This window comes from Falco naumanni, chromosome Z, assembly GCF_017639655.2.
Source record: "Falco naumanni isolate bFalNau1 chromosome Z, bFalNau1.pat, whole genome shotgun sequence".
NCBI classification, from domain to species: Eukaryota; Metazoa; Chordata; class Aves; order Falconiformes; family Falconidae; genus Falco; species Falco naumanni.
The window spans coordinates 32,355,465-32,372,905 of record NC_054080.1 but is presented as its reverse complement, the minus strand read 5'-3'; the positions used below and the strand labels follow the sequence as shown (position 1 = coordinate 32,372,905).

The following is a 17,441-nucleotide window of genomic DNA, read 5'->3' as shown; positions in this document are numbered from 1 at the left end:
CAAGTGTTTGTTCAAATAACTAAAGTGTCATTTAAAATTAAAAGAGTTTGTTCTGTGCTGAAGACTTAAGTCTGGATTTTAAATGGTACAATAATCTGCACAACATAACAAGTTTTATATTTTTTTGTGTAGTTTATGAGAACCAGTTGTCATTCCTTGTAATCCTTTACATCTATACATTTACATGCTCAAAGCTTTGGTACAATGTCTTAAAAAATACTTGTAGATCTGCTAATTTTATATCATTAAAACCTTCACTTTTTAACTGCTTTGCTTGCAAAATATGAACAAGTTGTGTTGTCATGGATACATAAAGATTAGGGAAGGGGTAAATCACAAAATCTGCATGCATGAATAACCTGAATTATGAATGCTTTTTTTCCCCCTACACATGATCTGCATGATTTTGCAAATGCAGCTGCACCATTCCAGATGATGGTAAATGTTCAAAACATTTGCTTTATATAAATGTTTCTTCTGTGGTCATTAATATTGTACAAGGTTATTTAAGTGTCCATGAAACAGTCAAAATCCAGCTTCTGTATTCAGGAGGTTGTTTTACTTTTTTTAAACATCTTTTTGTTTGTTTGCCTTTTAAGAGTCAAGGCTATGTATCACATAGTGTGTATCCTTTGATGCAGCTTCTTCCTCCAGTACGACTGACAGACCCACAGAAGTCTTTTTCTATTATTTCCTAGGTGTTCAAAAAACACTTTTACTTCAGACAAGATGAACCTTTAAACAGTCAGGACAACGTACGGGATGGGGGGTGGGAAACCCACAAACCCAAACAGTTTCTGCTTTGTGGAAGTAACACAGTTTGTATTAATCCAGACAGAAAGTACCTTTTGCTATACACCCCAGGCAAGTTTTCAACACTACCTCTAGTACATTGCTGTTAAGAGCCTGTATTTTGACTATCAACTTGACCTGTACTGATACCTGCTACGTGATAAAGGTTAGAGATGTTCTAAAGAGCAAAGGCAAACAATTTCTCCAGCTACCACTTTCATCAACAATGAACTTGTCTGCTCAAAGAAGACTTGGGAAAATGACAGCAGATTTTCCAAAGGATGTCAAGAAAAGGAAAGAGAAACACAAAATGGCTAAAGTAATTTTTTGGCCTTTAAAAAAATCTGCAAATTATGAAACAAAATATGTATGTCATATTATATATAGTAATACATTAATTGTAAGTAATAATAAATTATAATAATATAACCAGAATATAAGAGCATATATTATAGAATATACAATACTTGATTTATAAGTAGGTGATATTTTTTGCAGTATTTTATCTTGTGCATAGCCTGCATTTAGAAAAGCACGTCTTCATATTAGAACCTAAGAATCTAGGTGCTGGCAACACACCAGATCAATTTGACTGCGTTGAAAAAGTAACAGAAGACCATTGTTCAATTTATAAAACCTTTATAGAGCACAAGCGTATTTTACTATTGCTATTTTATTTTAACACTTCAGTAAGTGAAGAAAGGAAATGCTGAGGAGTCAGAATTTATTAAAAAACTGAAATGACCAAATAAAATACAAAACAAAGTGCTCCTTCTTCCATTTAAAAATCAGCTTCTTCATGCAAAAAACAGAAAACAGGGCACATGCTTGTTCTACAGTGCCTCATGAAATATATTGATGAGTAAGATTATTTATGAAAACCAAAGAAATATCAAAAAATACGTGCTTTGCTGAAACAGAAGAACAAATTACATAATATATCAGTAAAGCTTACAGAAATCTTTTTATATACCTAATTCTGAAGAAAGAGTACCTGCATGTCAAATGCTTTGAAATGTTTGACTTTGGTGACATACTAACTTCTAAAATATGCATATATAACTACTTTCCTAGGCATTTTATTTTGGTGTCTCCTATATATTGCTTAGTCCAAGTCACTTGGATTGTGAGAGCTGCTCTGAGTCCAAGGGACAGAAAAACCTCCCTAAATTCAGTGAAGCTTCAGCCCTCCAAAGGCACAGACTGCAGGTGCAGCTCTGAAAACGCTCTCTGTATTTAAACTCCCATCATAGAGTATCTCAGGTTGGATGGGATGCATAATCATCATAGAGTCCAACTTCCCTGCTCCTTCCAGGACTGCCTAAAACTAAGCCATACGACTAAAAGCCTTGGCCAGACACTCAAAACTCCAACATGCTCAGTGCCTTGAACACTTCCCTAAGGACTCTGTTTCAGTGACCCACTACCCTCCCAGTGAAGAACCTTGTCCTGCTGTCCAGTCTGAACTTCTCCTGATGCAGCTCTGTTCCATTTCCTCCTGTACTATTGCTGGTCACCAGAGAGATCAACAGCTCGCCTTCCACTGCCCTCCTTGAGGAAGCTGTAGACCATAACGATGTCACCCCTCAGCCTTTTCTTCTCCAAGATGAACAAACTAAGTTGACCTCAGCCACTTCCTCCCAAGTCTTGCCCTCAGAACCTTCCACCATCTTGGTTGCTCTCCTCCAGACACTCTTAATAGTTTGATGTCCTTCTTATACTGAGGCACTGAAAACACACACTGCTCAAGGTGGGGCTGCACCTGCGTGGTGTAAAGTGGGACAATCACCTCCCTCAACCAGCTGTGCTAAACACACTCCAAGACACAGCTGGCCTGTTTGGCTTCCAGGACACACTGCTGACTGACATGCAACTTTCCATGGACCCAAAGCCCCACATCTCTTCCACAGGGCTGCTCTCCAGCCTCTTGTCCCCCAGTTTCTATGTATAACCAGGATTACCCCATTACAGGTGGGGAATCCAGCACTTGCTCTTCTTAGATTTCATATGGTTGGTGAATGCCCAGCTCTTCAGCCTACCCAGATCTCTCTGTAAGGTCACTCTAACCTCAAGGGAGTCCACAGCTCCTCCCTAGTTTAAGCTCATTAGCAAAATTTACTTAATGTACATTCAATTTCTGCATACAGATGATTTATAAAAATATTGAAGAACACTTGCCTTAAAACTGACCCCCAAGACTGGTCACCAGCCTAACATAACCTCATTTACTATAACCCTTTTGAGACTAGTCCATCAGTAAATTGCTTACCCAAAATATTATGAACTTATCTAAATGTATGCTGAACATTTTGTCGAGAAGGATACTGTGAGAGACAGTATTAAAAGCTTTGATAAAATAAACACACACCTATTGGCTTCCCTTGGTCACCTAGATGAGTAACCTTGTCATAAAGTCAAAATTAAGTTAGTTAAGCGGAACTTTTCCCTTGTGAACCTGTGCTGGCTATGATCAATGACTGCATTGTCTCTCAAGTGTTTTTTAGTAACTTTCAGAATAACCTCCATAAATTTGCCAGGCACTGAAATGAGACCAGCTTGTAATGACCAGGGTCTTCCTTCTTCCCCTTCCTGAAAATCAGGACAACCTTTGCCAGCTTCCAGTTGACTGGGACCTCTCCAGACTCCCAAAACCATTGAAAAATAGTGGAGGGAGGTTCTGCTCTCAAAGTGTCCCAGAGTTTTTATTTTTCTTTTTTGACACTTTCTGACCTCTTTAAGTACCTGAGATCCTCCTCAACACTTTGGATTTCTAAGAAGCTTGGAAGGCAGCATTAAATTCACTCAGAGCTGCACGAGTACCTGAACAGTAAGGTTTTTGATTCACTGAGTTTCAAAAATCTATTTCAGAAGAACAGAACCTTAACCTGTGATTTCTCCCCACTTCTACTCCCCACCTCTGAGAAAGGACTTAAACGCTAAACAAATTAAATTCCTACTCATCAAATGCCAAAAACTGTGGGCTGCTTCAGATCTGCCCATTTTAGCAAATAAAGGAGATCTTTAAATAAATCAAACAGGAGATTTTCAACAGAAGAAGGAAGGATAAGAAAAGGTTTACTATTTTAAGACAGTGCAGAATAAAGCAATGCTGCAAGTTGGGTTTAATAAAAGTAGACATTAGAAAAATCCTCCAAAACACTGTATTACAGTTAAAAAGAATGCAAAAGTAATAGATCCCAAAACTCAGGCAAACTGGTACTTAACAGCACTGACTGGAAGATGATTTAGCATAAGGATTCTTTCAATGCTAGTTTCAAAAGTCCCCTCTGCAATGTTATAGATAGCAGTCCTCACACAGACAACAGGATGTATGACTGCGTGGATACAGCACTGGACAAAATGATAGGGGACAAAGTCCCTCTAGACTCACTGACATCTTTCTCTGTTCAGACATTACAGAAAAATGAAATTGCCCTAGAGATCAATGTGGAATTTAGTTTCTGTTGTTCAGGTTCAGAAGAAACGACTACCAGCGATTTCCTTCTTTCCTCAGTGGCCTGCCCTGCAGTAAACCTCCATCTATGAAAACTGACAGGCACTCTAGACTCTGTAAGAAGTCACACAGCAGCTTCATGGTTGTAGTGGTCCCTAACACTGTGGTTTGTATTTCACTATAGTTTTAATTTACTACCGGAGAACACTTCTACAAAACACACTGCAGTATACTTGCTAACTCATAATAACGTATTAGCACAACTACCTTCATTAGCCTATTCATAACAGTACAGCTGACAAAAGAATACTATACTATCCACTTCTCTTTTCACTTGTCCAGTAAAAAAAAAACAAAAACAAAGCCAAGAAGATTAATTAACAGTTGATGGGAGTTTTGCAATTTCAGGATACAAATTTTGAAGAAATCCTACAGTATTTGATTACTCATACAAAAGCAGTCTAGTGTAATTCAGGAGCCATAGGGTGGGAAAGGTAAAGGAAAGGGAACCCAGTACCAAAAATATCTAGAAGTTTCAAACTTCTAGATTTAAAGAAAAGTGGGACATTCAACCAGAGTTCCTTGACAAAAAGCAAGCTTTTCTAAGGAAAAATACGATATTTCTCCATGTAAAATGGCAAAATCTATGCCACTTATTTTGTTTTTCCAAAGTAGAAAAAAGCAGACTTTTGTACAACACTGACAGGCTGAACTTTTACACACTGTGGGCATCCCAGCATACCTCCTGAATGGCTGTCATGACAACATGTTGAACCGATTCTTCCATCATCATTATGGTCTGGATGTACTCTGAAAATAAGAGCATTCTGAAATGTTACTGTTAAAACTCAAGTCACACAGAACATGAGATCAGAAGTTGCATCCTTCCTACAAAGTGACTAGGTGCCACAGATGACACTGAAATGTATAATCACCACTCAAGTTCCAAGTCAATAAACTCAGCAAGACTTTATTAGTATTAGAAGTCTGTTCAGACAGAAATCCAGGCTCACTGGAAGTCTACAACTATGAAAAAAGTACACTGTTGTCATCCATTCTTTTTCCTTCTGGCATCTCTCACTTCTGAAATAGCTACTTAACTTCCTTTTCTCACTTTGTTCCCAAACTATTCAGGCTATAGAAGTATATGAACCTTGCATAGGTTGTCCTCTTTCATAAGTTAACAAAAACATCCTGCCTTCCTACAATATCCTCATTTCAAGGCATTTTCATATTTGTTCTTACTTCTTTGCGGCATCACAAGTAAGTCCCCTCCACTTTTTCATTCCTCACCTATGTGTAGATGTGAATTACGCAGCAGGTACCTTGTAAGATGATACAGGGTTATAAGGACAGATTCTGACATTTGGACTAAATCAAGGAGTTTGACTTGCCCAGTAGCATATGGTTTCCAGTCAGACACGATCATCTTTACATGTGACCTGTATTCTAACGATTTTCCCATGAGGAAAATGCTGGGAATCAGTCACCTCAGAGTCATTTATTAGATCATGCTACGTTTCAATCGAAGTACATAAAACTAGACTGTTCTGGTATTTCTGACAAATTTTTTGAAGTCCAGACTGAAAGAGTAAGAGAAATGCAGGAATAAGATACACTTCCCACTTGAGGATGCCAAACAGTCACTAAAAGGAAGATAATTTTACATAAAACAAGGAGTACAGGAGGTCTAATAAAAATCTATTAAGGTACTCATGCAAGAAAACCACCTCTATTTTAATTAATACGATAGCCAGACTGTCTCCTGATTAAAAGAATAAATTCTCCTTCTGAATTTACTTTAAAGTGATTTAGACACCTGAGAAAAGTGGAAAGGGGAAACTAGCTATAAAAAACTAATATGCATAATGCAAGAGGAAGACAAAGGGTCTGAAACCCTGGCTGCAATTTTTTTCAGAAAGGAAACCAGAATTAAGTTAAATCAGGAAGAGACAGATATTTGATGCAACTTAAACACATGTGTATTTTATAAACCTTTTCTTCTGCTTCCTGTTTTTAAGTGTTAAATGTTTGTAGTTGCCTTGCTACCTGGCTTGAATTAAGAACAATTTAAGGTAATTGAGCAATAACACCCTGCACCCAAGGCAAGTTTAGAGCATGAGATCTGGGACACTTCGACAAGTGTCTCTGTTGTTCATCACATCCTCTGTGGCATGTGCAGGAAAAATTAATGGGTCCTTATCTACCTGTGCAGGTCAGATAAGACAGCTGGTGCCATGGGAGTCAAGAGAGGACGAAGTCTCTTTCGGTGACTGCTGAAGAGGGATTCAACCACCTAACAGATGCCTCAAGTGACATTTTCAATGCCCTTAAGGTATCACACTTGGTCTTCGGCTGCTGCCCAGAAGGGCATGGTTGCCAGCATCACTGTTTCCTATTTGTCAATCCCATGCAAAAGTCTCAGAAACTACAGTATCCCAAATCACATTAGACATCTTCAGTGCAGCCCTAAGCCACACTGATGGCTTTTGACTGCGTAGTAACATGACGACTGGAATGCACCCCTAAAACCAAGAGTTACACAGAATAGTGCAACAGCCACATTTTTTCTTTCTTAATTATCCCAAGCTACTTCATAAATGGTTAAAGGATGGGCCCAAGAATTTTCTTGTGTAGAGTGCCTTTTCAGCTCAGCAAAGAAAAACTGAAAACATGTATATTAGAAGCAAAACCATTTCCACAATGTGAGACTCCAAAACTAGTGAAGCTTATAGCAAAACAAGTTATTATCTGTAGTACAAAACAATGTCATCACTGACAAAAACCCCACATTTTCCTCTGACAGCAACATGAGAAATATAATTTTCCCCCTAAGTAATTACACAACAAGCTAGATTTTTATTCACTGCCTGGGAGAAAACATGCTTTCAAAATTTTATACCTTGCTTCTGTTCACAATTCACTGCACATCCCAAAATAAGTTGAAGCATCCTCCCAAGCTCTGCAGCATCAGCATGCTCTCCAATCAGGTTGACATCAGGAAGGGTGAAGTCATTAATCTGTTGCCCCAGAATCTGTATGAAGACCCAATACATACATGTCTGTATCACTACACATATTCACACACACATATTTTGAAACACAAAGATGATTCCAAATCAACAAAAGCAATTCACTTATACTTAAACATAGTTTTCAATCCAACTTTAAAACAAACTGAATTGCCTAACACCTAACATCCAAATATTAAACCATACTGCTTGACACAACTAATATTTGGGAGAAGAGAAACCTGACTGTCTTAACTAGTAAGAAACTAATAGTTTCAAACCTGGAAGATTATTTTTTTTTTTCAGATAAAAGTTAACAAAGGCAGGCTTCCACAATGATCAATAGCACATGGATAATAACACTTTTTTAAAAAAAAAGCATCCTATTAAAAAAATCTAATGCCTAAAAACCACCTTATATGAAATATATAGCATAAAGTATTATACATAAATCTCATTTCTTTACCACTAGAAAGCCAGAAATTGAAATATTTCACTTATGCAACATATGTATCTAGGACTGATGGATGGCAAGTTTAAGACAGTAAAAAACTCCATCACTTGGCCTCACATTTCTAGAAAATTCAAGGATATTTAGCAAGTCTCAGAGCTAACAAAGCTAGTTCCACGGAGGAGAACTTGAGGTAGTAGCACAATACATAATTACACAGCCCACATACAGAAGGAAACAAAACAAAACAAAAACCTCATGTGACTTACAATTAATGTAATCTGATTTATACTTAAGAAGGATTTACATTAATGATTGTCAGTAGAAGAAATGAAACAATACTTTTAAATTGTTCATAAAGAGCTTTCAGGGGGCTGAAAATATGAATATGAAATATGGAATTAAAAACATCTCTGACACATTAATTGCAGATAAAAAGAAACTGTCACTTCTTAAGCAGAGTGCAATAAAGAAACAATTACTATGGAGGGAACCAATCATTTGCTTGCTGGATGCCCTTTGTTGTGTTAATACTCAAGAAAAGAAGAAAATGAGGTAAAAGTATTTATAAAAAACATTTAACAGATGTATATGAAGAACACACTGAAATCAAGCCATTCAAAGTTTTCCAGAGTTCAGCTTTCTGGAATTGTTGTGGTTAAGTTCTTTCTTGTTTTATACAGTGTTTTTTTGCATTGTGGCATTACTTTTTTCTAAACAGGTATCTCAAAGAATAAGCACCAACATCACTAAAAATTTTTGTACAATTTGAAGGACCCAGATACATTCTTATTGGAAAAGACTTCCTTTAGGTCATTCTAGTGAGAAAATAAGAAATCCGTGAATGCATCAAGCACAATGGAAAATGTTACCATTGTATAAAGACTGCAATAATACTGCATAACACAGTATTATTTGAATTATGTAAATCTGACATATTTATATATTGATCTGTACTTCTTAATTTCTTTCAAAGGCAATGCCAGATTTAAGTTAACAATACAAATGGCTTCATCAATGCTGTTGAAGAAAGCTGAAGCTAAGAGCCATATCAACAGGCATTATCATGAAACCAAGAATATGAATGTGTAAACAGAAGATTGAAATAAACATGAGATACGATTTTAATCCAACAAAAAAACTGAAGTGAAAGAGATATGAAAATAAAGGCTAGACTCTGCAATAAATATCTTGACATGAAAAAGAGCATTTTTTCCCCTTTTTAAAAAATAAACATAAAAGATCTCAATTGTAAAAACAAAAGTTTCAATTACAGAGCAGCAGAATTCTACAGCAAGATCAGTGGGGCATAACACAGCATGCAGACTTTGGCTTCTTGTCCTTCCATACTATAACTGATAAGAGACAGCAACATACGACAGCTATTGGAAGACTGTCCTCCTGAATGCAATTCATAATTTTGAGTTTTTGAAGATGAACAAAATTAGCTTATATGCTTTTCAAAGGCTTTTAGCTACATCAGGTAAAGTCCATATAAATTCAAATCTATATTTCTGTAGAAGGTGATAGCTAGGACAGGGAATCAGGTTGAAGAAAACATAACCAGGATTCATAGTAGAATTATCATGACAAGCATTGCCTCAGCCAAAAAAAAAAAAGAAATCAAACCAAATACAGTTAAACATAAATATGCATTATACAAAACCTAATCAGCTTGAAACAACTCTAAGCTTGCTTAGTAGTGAAGTTCTCACATCAGTAACTTAATCATCACACTGGGATCACTTTTTCACAATAGTATTAACTTGTTATAAACAACAAGTTGTTCCTTTCTATATTTGTCCGTTATGACCAGCTTGCTTAACTATCAATTTTCAAAATTCATTTCAACACAGATACCTGACATCCACTGAATATGAGCTTGAGTCAAACTTTTTTCTGAAAATCTGTTCATTTTTAAAGACTTAAGTTCATTAACAAATATCTTCCTCTGAAATATTTATGAGAAGCTAATATTTTGAGACAAGCCATGTCCAGAACATACATACTATGGATTTTGTGCTGCAGCCTGTAAAGATCAATTTGCCTCAAAACATCACTGAAACTGAAAGCATATTTCAACTGAAAATTCACCACTGAAAAAACGGATATATTGTATTTCCTCTGGAGTGATTAATTTCTGAGTTTGCTCAATAGCATAAGAGCAAATGCCAAGGAGAGACCCCAGTACCTCAGGACTAAAACATTTCATTGCAAATTTTATCATGGGGAGAGGCTCTTTACTCTCTCTCCTCAAGGGAAAAAGCCAGGGAAGAGACAATCTTTAGCTGGAGCACAGGGGTGGGGGGTGTGTGTGTGAAAAGAAATTCAGATACAGGTCAAAAACTGTTAAAAGTCCATGGGCAGAACACAGTCAGCAAAAACATCTACTGTTTGTACAACTGCACATCAGACCAGCAGACTGCACATCAGACTCCTCTGGCAACTCTGAGTATTCAATACAGCACGTAAGTTTTAGAGAAGGCTAACACCTGAGAACAGGCCATGAAACACTCTGTATGTCAATCACTTTCCAAGAAAGTCAGGATTTAATTGGTAAAATATAACTTATATTGAATAGGTTAACCAAAATATGTAACAAAAAAGGAAAGCAGATCTAGATTACTTAAAACAGTTCTTACCTCATGGTTGTAATCCAATATTCCTTTTAAAATTTTCTTCAGGTTGCTTACCTATTTGACAAGAAGGAAATACAATAAATGCAGGGAATAAATTACAGAGAAATGATCATGAAGTAGGCAATCACAGAAGAATCATACAATTACATCTATTTGCACAATGAGACTTTGAGCAATTCCATTTAGAATCATGAAAGTTATGCAATAGACTCTTATGATCAGGCCTCCAGACTTGATCACAAGTCTTTATTAATTGACAGAACCCACCTAAATTTATAAAAGACATCACATTGTCTTGGATAGGCTTTAGATAAGACTTTAAAGCATGAATATTTTTTGGAGTACTTATTTTAGGATTATTTTTGCATCCAGAAGTTGAAACAGTCTTTTTCTCCTTTCTTCTCTTAAAATATCCTAGTGATCCTTCTGCAGAGATAAACCTCTTCTTCCAAACAAAAACCAGCTACTGCTCAATATCCTTTATTCCCCAACTATGTAAGCTTAATTTATTAACTCTCTCATTAATTATTCCTATTAGTTCTTTAATTTTCATGTTCATGTGTCCCCTTCACCCAGTTTCTTTATAACTGAATGTCTATCTTACATTATCAAGGCAAAATTCACATTTCTCACTGATGCCCACACTGCTATACAAAGATAGCTTCTGCTCACTTGCATATCCAATGGCACTAGTTAGGTGTCTCCTGTTGTATAGAATCTGTGCCACACTTCTCTGGTACTGAACACCACTCCCTTTCCAGCAAAAATCCATTTACATTAAAAAAAAATATCTGTACATCAAGACAAAGAGTGCAGTTAAAATTATAAAAATCCCCCATGGATCTCATAGGTGATATTTAAAGGGGGGGGGGGCGGGGCGGGGAAAGAAAACTTTGCTGAAGGTAATAGCGACAGATTCCTACTAAATAATCTCCCAAGTATTTTACCAAGAAATCTAGGTAATAGTAGCAGTACACTGTCTCCTGTGACAGGAGCAGCTGAGGGAACTGGGGTTGTTTAGCTGGGGAGAAGGAGACCTTATCGCTGTTTACAACTACCTGAAAGGAGGCTGTAGGCAGGTGGGTGTCAGTCTCTTGTCCCAAGTAACAAGCAATAAGACAAGAGGGAACAGCGTCAAGTTGCGGCAGGGGAGGTTTAGATTGGACATTAGGAAAAACTTCCTCACTGACAGGGTTGTCAAGCATTGGAAGAGGCTGCCCAGGGAAATGGCTGAGTCACCATACCTGGAGGTATTTAAAAAACGTGTGCAGACATGGTGCTTAGGGACACGATTTAGTGGTGGACTTGGTAGTGTGAAAGTTTATGGTTGGACTCAATGATCTTAAGCGTCTTTTCCAGCCTAAACAATTCTATGACTTCTATGAATAGGTTGTACAAAGACTGAACCTGATTAAATCGGTATTCACAGAGTGCTGTTGCTGACGACAGTGGCTAACTATAGAACTATAAGGAAGGCAGAGTGAAAACTCTTAAATCCAGTCTTTAAAGCCCACAATAACTTTTGTATTCTTGATTATATTCCAAAACTATCCAGCTAGAAGATTATGTCCTCTGACAGAAGTCACTTATCTTCCAAAAGATCTGAGGAAACACTACAGAAAACAGTTAGGAACATGATACTGACGTTCAGGCACAAACTCAACACTTCACAATCAACAGACAAAATGAGGTAATGAAAGCAAAATCCAGTCTCTTTTCTAAGAGAAATTCAAGAAAGGAACAGCCTAAATACATGCTAAAAGATTTAGCCATTAAATCCAAAGTGATAATGATCTGATTACCTTACTCCTATTAATCCACTCCCTTTTGGAAACAAGTAGCAAAAGCTGACCCCTTATCAAGATGTAAGAACATCCTGATTGTCTTCAAAATCACTGAACTTTAAGTCATAAAAGAAACAATAATTTACTTCGACTTGAAAAGTGACGAATCAAATATTCTGACAACCTAGAATGAGAACTGCAGATGCTACATGAGAGCAAGTATGTAACAATATTTACTGTCCCTCCCATAACAGCATAATAATTAGTTTACTTTCAGGTTTACACCTTCTACTCCCAAACACATACTATTTCTGTAATATTATAAATAACACATCATGTTTCTGTAAGAACTACAACTATCTTCTAGCTGTCTGCCCAGAAACAGTCACCACCACCACTCAAAGGCTATGCACAATCATAACCAAGGTCTGCCACAGATTTAAGAATTTAAAGAAATGTAAAGAATTTTATTTTCATCTCAAATCACCACAAAGAATACTGCACTGATTGGAATATAATTTTCAAACTTGATTCATTAAAATGTTCCAGATTGTAATTTACCTGAGTCTGCTGCAGAAAGAGCCCCAGAAACATAAAGGTCGTGTTGCAAATTTAAGTCCAGTTTACCGATGTTTCGTGCATTGTGAGGAACCTTGAACTTGAACATAATTCCAAAAAATGAGAAACAAAATGGAAATTACCCATCTACAAAATACTTCTTTTCCCCTTTCCTTGGAAGCACTGTTTAAATTTAAAAATTCCTTAAACAGAGTCATCTTCCTCCACAGAACTTCCATAAAGCTTAATGCTGTGATGCTGGAACAAACTCAATATTGACCAAAATCTGGCATCAAACTAACATATAGGGCAGCATCCTTGGAAGAAGAAAACAGCACATGAACTGAAAACAAATCTTGTCTCTGAGGTCCTATTTTATTCCACTGTCAATCAGCAGTACTTGGTTAACTTGCTCTCAAGAGTTAACTGTACCATTTTTGTATCTCACACACAATCAGACAATTATAAAGCTAAAGCAGAGTCTTTGTAGACTGGCTTAAATTTAACAATGATCTTCACGATTACTTGGAGGGCTCTCAAGTTCTTTTTTTTTTTTTAACTTGGCTGCAGTGAATACATTAAATGGATCTACAGATGGGCCACTGGCAAAGAATAGTTCTGGGGAAACTACCACAAATCTGTTCTATTTTGAGATTCAACTCAGTAGCTACAGTAGCATTTGTTAGGTCATAGCGAGTTCTTAAAAGGAAGACTTCAAATACAGATGAATGAAATGAACAACAGCACAAGAAAGTGTTAAAGACAACCAATTACATCAGAATTCTAAATCGAAGCAGGTGATGGCTTTCAGAATTCTTTTTTCTGTTTCTTAAGCACATGGGGGAAACCTAACTATAGCTAGTTAACAAAGACCGTTAAATTATGCAATGATAGAACACAACAGAGAATATTTCCAATATTGATCATGACTGTAAAGCATTGTATCATCATCTGGAGATCAGCCGATGATCACATGGGACAATTATTTGCTTGCATCAGCAACCTGACTTCCTCTTTTTCCACACAAAGCATGTACAGTATCCTCCCAATTCTTTTCACATCCATTCCCTGCACCCATACCTCTCTTGGAAAAGACATTAAACTTACTGGGGGGGCGGGGAAAAGCGACAACTATGCTTTATTCCATTTCAAAAGCCATTGCAACTCACAACAGACGGATTATTAATTATTTCTAGATAAATCTCTATTCAATTTCAACCTCTTTTCCATCTGTCTTATTTTGTTTCCCCAATCTCATATTACCAAAGAAGAGGACATTCACTTTGAACTAATGCATCTACAAAGACAATCTGCATGATAGCACTCATTTTTTGAACACCTAACTTTCACCAGTATCCACAGCAGAGCTGTGCGGATGTTCCTTATGTTAAATGATCATTACCTTCTCAGTTTACAGTCATCATTGCTGTAGTATAGTACTACATAGTTAGCACACACTCTTCAGTATGAGTCTGATCCTTGTTACACAGCATTAACCTGATAAACTGACTGGAATGAAAGCAGAGATGGTATGTCCTGGGTTAGTGAAGGCAACACACAATCTGTCAACACCATACAACTTAACTGTTTGGGGTGGTGGTCTCATTCCCCCCCCCCCCCCCCCCCCCCATCTGTCATGAAATCTTTATTTTTATTTAATTACAATTTACTGGTTCCAAACTGAGGGTCTGTAAGAGCAGTCATCTAGATTTCTCTCTTTATGAATATATATACTTAAGCAACAAAAGGAAAGCCTGAGGCAAGTGGACAGTAGAAATGCCCTTCAGCTTGTGATTGCTGACAAAAAGAGAACTTGGGTTATTTAACCTCCTGTTTTCTCTCTAACATTATGACAGCCAGTTCCCAGCTTTGCATTTATCATTACATATATGACTGAAATCTTGTTTGCGCTGAAGACCCAGTGTAAATTGACTTATCATTGTGCATTTCAGGTCCTTAAGTGTCTGAATGGGAAAACTAATGTTCTGAAATGCTATTAATCAGTATCTTTCCTGGGTAACTACACACAGACCTACTTCCCTTCACACAGGTTATAATTAAGAACCTTATAACCTCTGGAAGCATTGCTAGGGCACACTTGCAAATGGTGAGAATTCTTAATCAACCAGCTTCAGGTACCTCATTAAGGTACTCTTCCTGGCTGCGCTTGAAAGGGGCAGGGAGGGAAGGAGGAGAGAGGGAGTGTGCATGCACTGTTCCCAAGACATACATCAGTTTTCTGCTCTAAATCACATTCTGCAGGAGCCTGTCTCTTCACTGATTACAGAGGTAATGAAGCCTAGAGAAAGAGTGTCCACTAGCTTTGGGGGTTATCCCCCTCCAGCCTGTCTTCTGCAAAAAGAAATCCCCAAAAGAACACATACAGACACTACCTTGAGCTAGACCACAAGAATGAAAAAATAAATGTGACTCTGAACACAGAGAGCATTCACAAATTAAACATATTTGGACACACTGTTGACTTGGGAATTAAGGGTATACTGAAACAGAATTAAATACATCAGTTGCTAATTACCTGTGACAGGAATGTTGGCTTACAATATACCTATAAACTCTGCTTCTTGCTTGCACAAAAACATCCACATGACAGGCTTCCACCCTTATCAGAAAAAAACCCTGCCCTCTAAAAGGCTGCTCGTGAATAAGTGCTCCCTCCCCTTGTAAAGGAACAAGAAAGTAGCATAAATATAATAGTATACACTGAAAACTAGCTTCCATTACTCCACCAGACCAACCCAGTTTGTACTGTAGGAGCATTCAGAGCAAACATAACTGTACTAGTCCAGGGAGTCAAAATCACTTAAAAAAATCAGGTTTATTTAGATTACAGCATTAAGTAGTCTGTGTTCCAAGTTCATTGATTATTGTTTTGCAATATTGCCCAAATGCAGGGCATTCAAACTGTACTAGTTGCAGAAAGTCTAGTAGCTCCTATTGTTTGAATGTGCTATTCAGTAATGGAACAAACACAGCTTGCTACTATAAACATCGATAAAATTGTACTTTCAACTGATGCTGTAGTCTGAATGCCGAAGCGAAAAGTCCAGAAAAACAAAAAGTCAGAAATCAAGCTGAACAATGTATTTCCTTCCTCTCTCAAGCTAGGTATAACCACACTGAAAGAAAGGGGGCTGGGGGGGGTGGGGAGTGAGGAAGAGAGTGTCAGTTTCAGACAATTCCTCAGCCAACAACTTCTTCTGTAATTGCCAAAACTGACACATGTACCATTAACTGTTCAAATTTCTGTCCTGTTACTGGTGTTCCTGTGACACTGAACTACATTTGTGTCTTCATTAGGGAATTTCATTCCTCCAAAATTTTGGCAACAATTATTTTCTACGCTGTTTCCCATTTTCAGTAAAGGCCGTTTCATTTCCAAACGCTTTCTTCAGAACTAAATACTACTGCTTAAACTACAGTTTAAACTGTAACTAAAGTATTCAGCTGTACTTCTCAGAAGAGATATGTCTTTGCTCCCTACCCACCCCCCCTTTTTTTTTTTTTTACCACAACATAAAAGTGCAGCTCAGGCAGCAGGGAGAATCAGGGTTTTTTGTTGCCCAAGAGAAAACAAACTGCTATGTACAGTGATGTATGCTATGCCCTAGAGATTTTAACCCCAAAGTAGTAACATGTTTTTCTACTAAAAACAGTTGACAAAACCTGTTCAATTGTAATACACAGAATGCTTGCTGAATGCTTCTTACTTTGCAAGTCCCCTGAGCTACACCATTTCCCTTTTTCTACCCTGTGCATTGTTCAGTCTCTCAAGTCAGACAACCTGCCCTGAAACAAAGCATAGAACATCCCTGTGAATGCATACATTTGTTATAAACTGGTAAAAAACAGTAAAAAATATTTTTAATAAGATTGCATTCTTGCAGTTATTGGAAAGTGAATGGCTAAACCCAAAACATAATGAAGCTGAGCCATGTATTCTTGCTTATTCTCCATACAGGACAGCATCAAATTCAGAGTCAACCACTGTGTGATTTTTCTGGGTAACTCTTTCCAGCATTTGTTAGGAGAGCTGTATCAAGCCTACACTAACCTCTATCAGGCCATTCTAACCACTGTTCCCCAAAGTAGAGCTACCTGCATGTGACATTCTGGTGGTTTTTTTTTTAACTTACTTCCCTACAGACTGGCTCCCTTTATGTGGTACATAATACTGAGAGCTTGTACAAGTGGCGACTATTACACCATATGATACTAGAGGCAAAGAGCAACATGCATAGATAATTCAGATTCTTGTCTTGATTTGCGAGGCAGTGAGACAACCCAACTATCATTTCTCATGAGGTTTCTCAAAACATGAAATCTGTTATCAGTCATGTGTAAGTATGTTGCCTGCATTTTAAATCTAGTGACAAACAAATAGATGTGCACAGATTGAAAGCATTCCTACAAGCCAGACTACAAATGACGGCTTGACTGACAGACACTTAAACAACTAGATTACTAACAGTATTTACTCACATACAAAGCAGAACAACAGTTGGCAAAGTATAGGATTGCTTTCCTGGTTACAAAATAGGTTAAAATATCACATTTGTGCCTTTCAGTATCCTTCATGAAAAGGAAATTGGAATAAAAAAAATTACACAAAAAGCTGGCATATACAGCTCAACCACAACAACAAATAATCAGTCTTCAGTTTCTATTTGCATGGATATATGAAAAACAAGAAGGAATGACACCAGCATGAAATTGAAATTTGATCTGATGTTT

The 17,441-nt window shown here is 37.2% G+C and overlaps 1 protein-coding gene across 6 annotated transcripts in view; it reads right to left on the bottom strand.

The window, feature by feature from the left end:
* HOOK3 (hook microtubule tethering protein 3) overlaps window positions 1-17,441 on the bottom strand; it is a 94,092-nt gene that overhangs the window by 49,929 nt on the left and 26,722 nt on the right. For 5 of the 6 annotated variants that reach the window (XM_040579253.1, XM_040579257.1, XM_040579255.1 and 2 more), the window contains exons 4-6: window positions 10,351-10,401; window positions 7,149-7,281; window positions 4,989-5,056 (exon numbers count right to left, since the gene is read on the bottom strand). In XM_040579253.1, the coding sequence (XP_040435187.1) occupies window positions 4,989-5,056; window positions 7,149-7,281; window positions 10,351-10,401 (252 nt within the window). Of the gene's footprint in view, window positions 1-4,988; window positions 5,057-7,148; window positions 7,282-10,350; window positions 10,402-12,692; window positions 12,790-17,441 lie in introns of all 6 variants that reach the window. The other variant, XM_040579258.1, reaches the window with a different exon arrangement.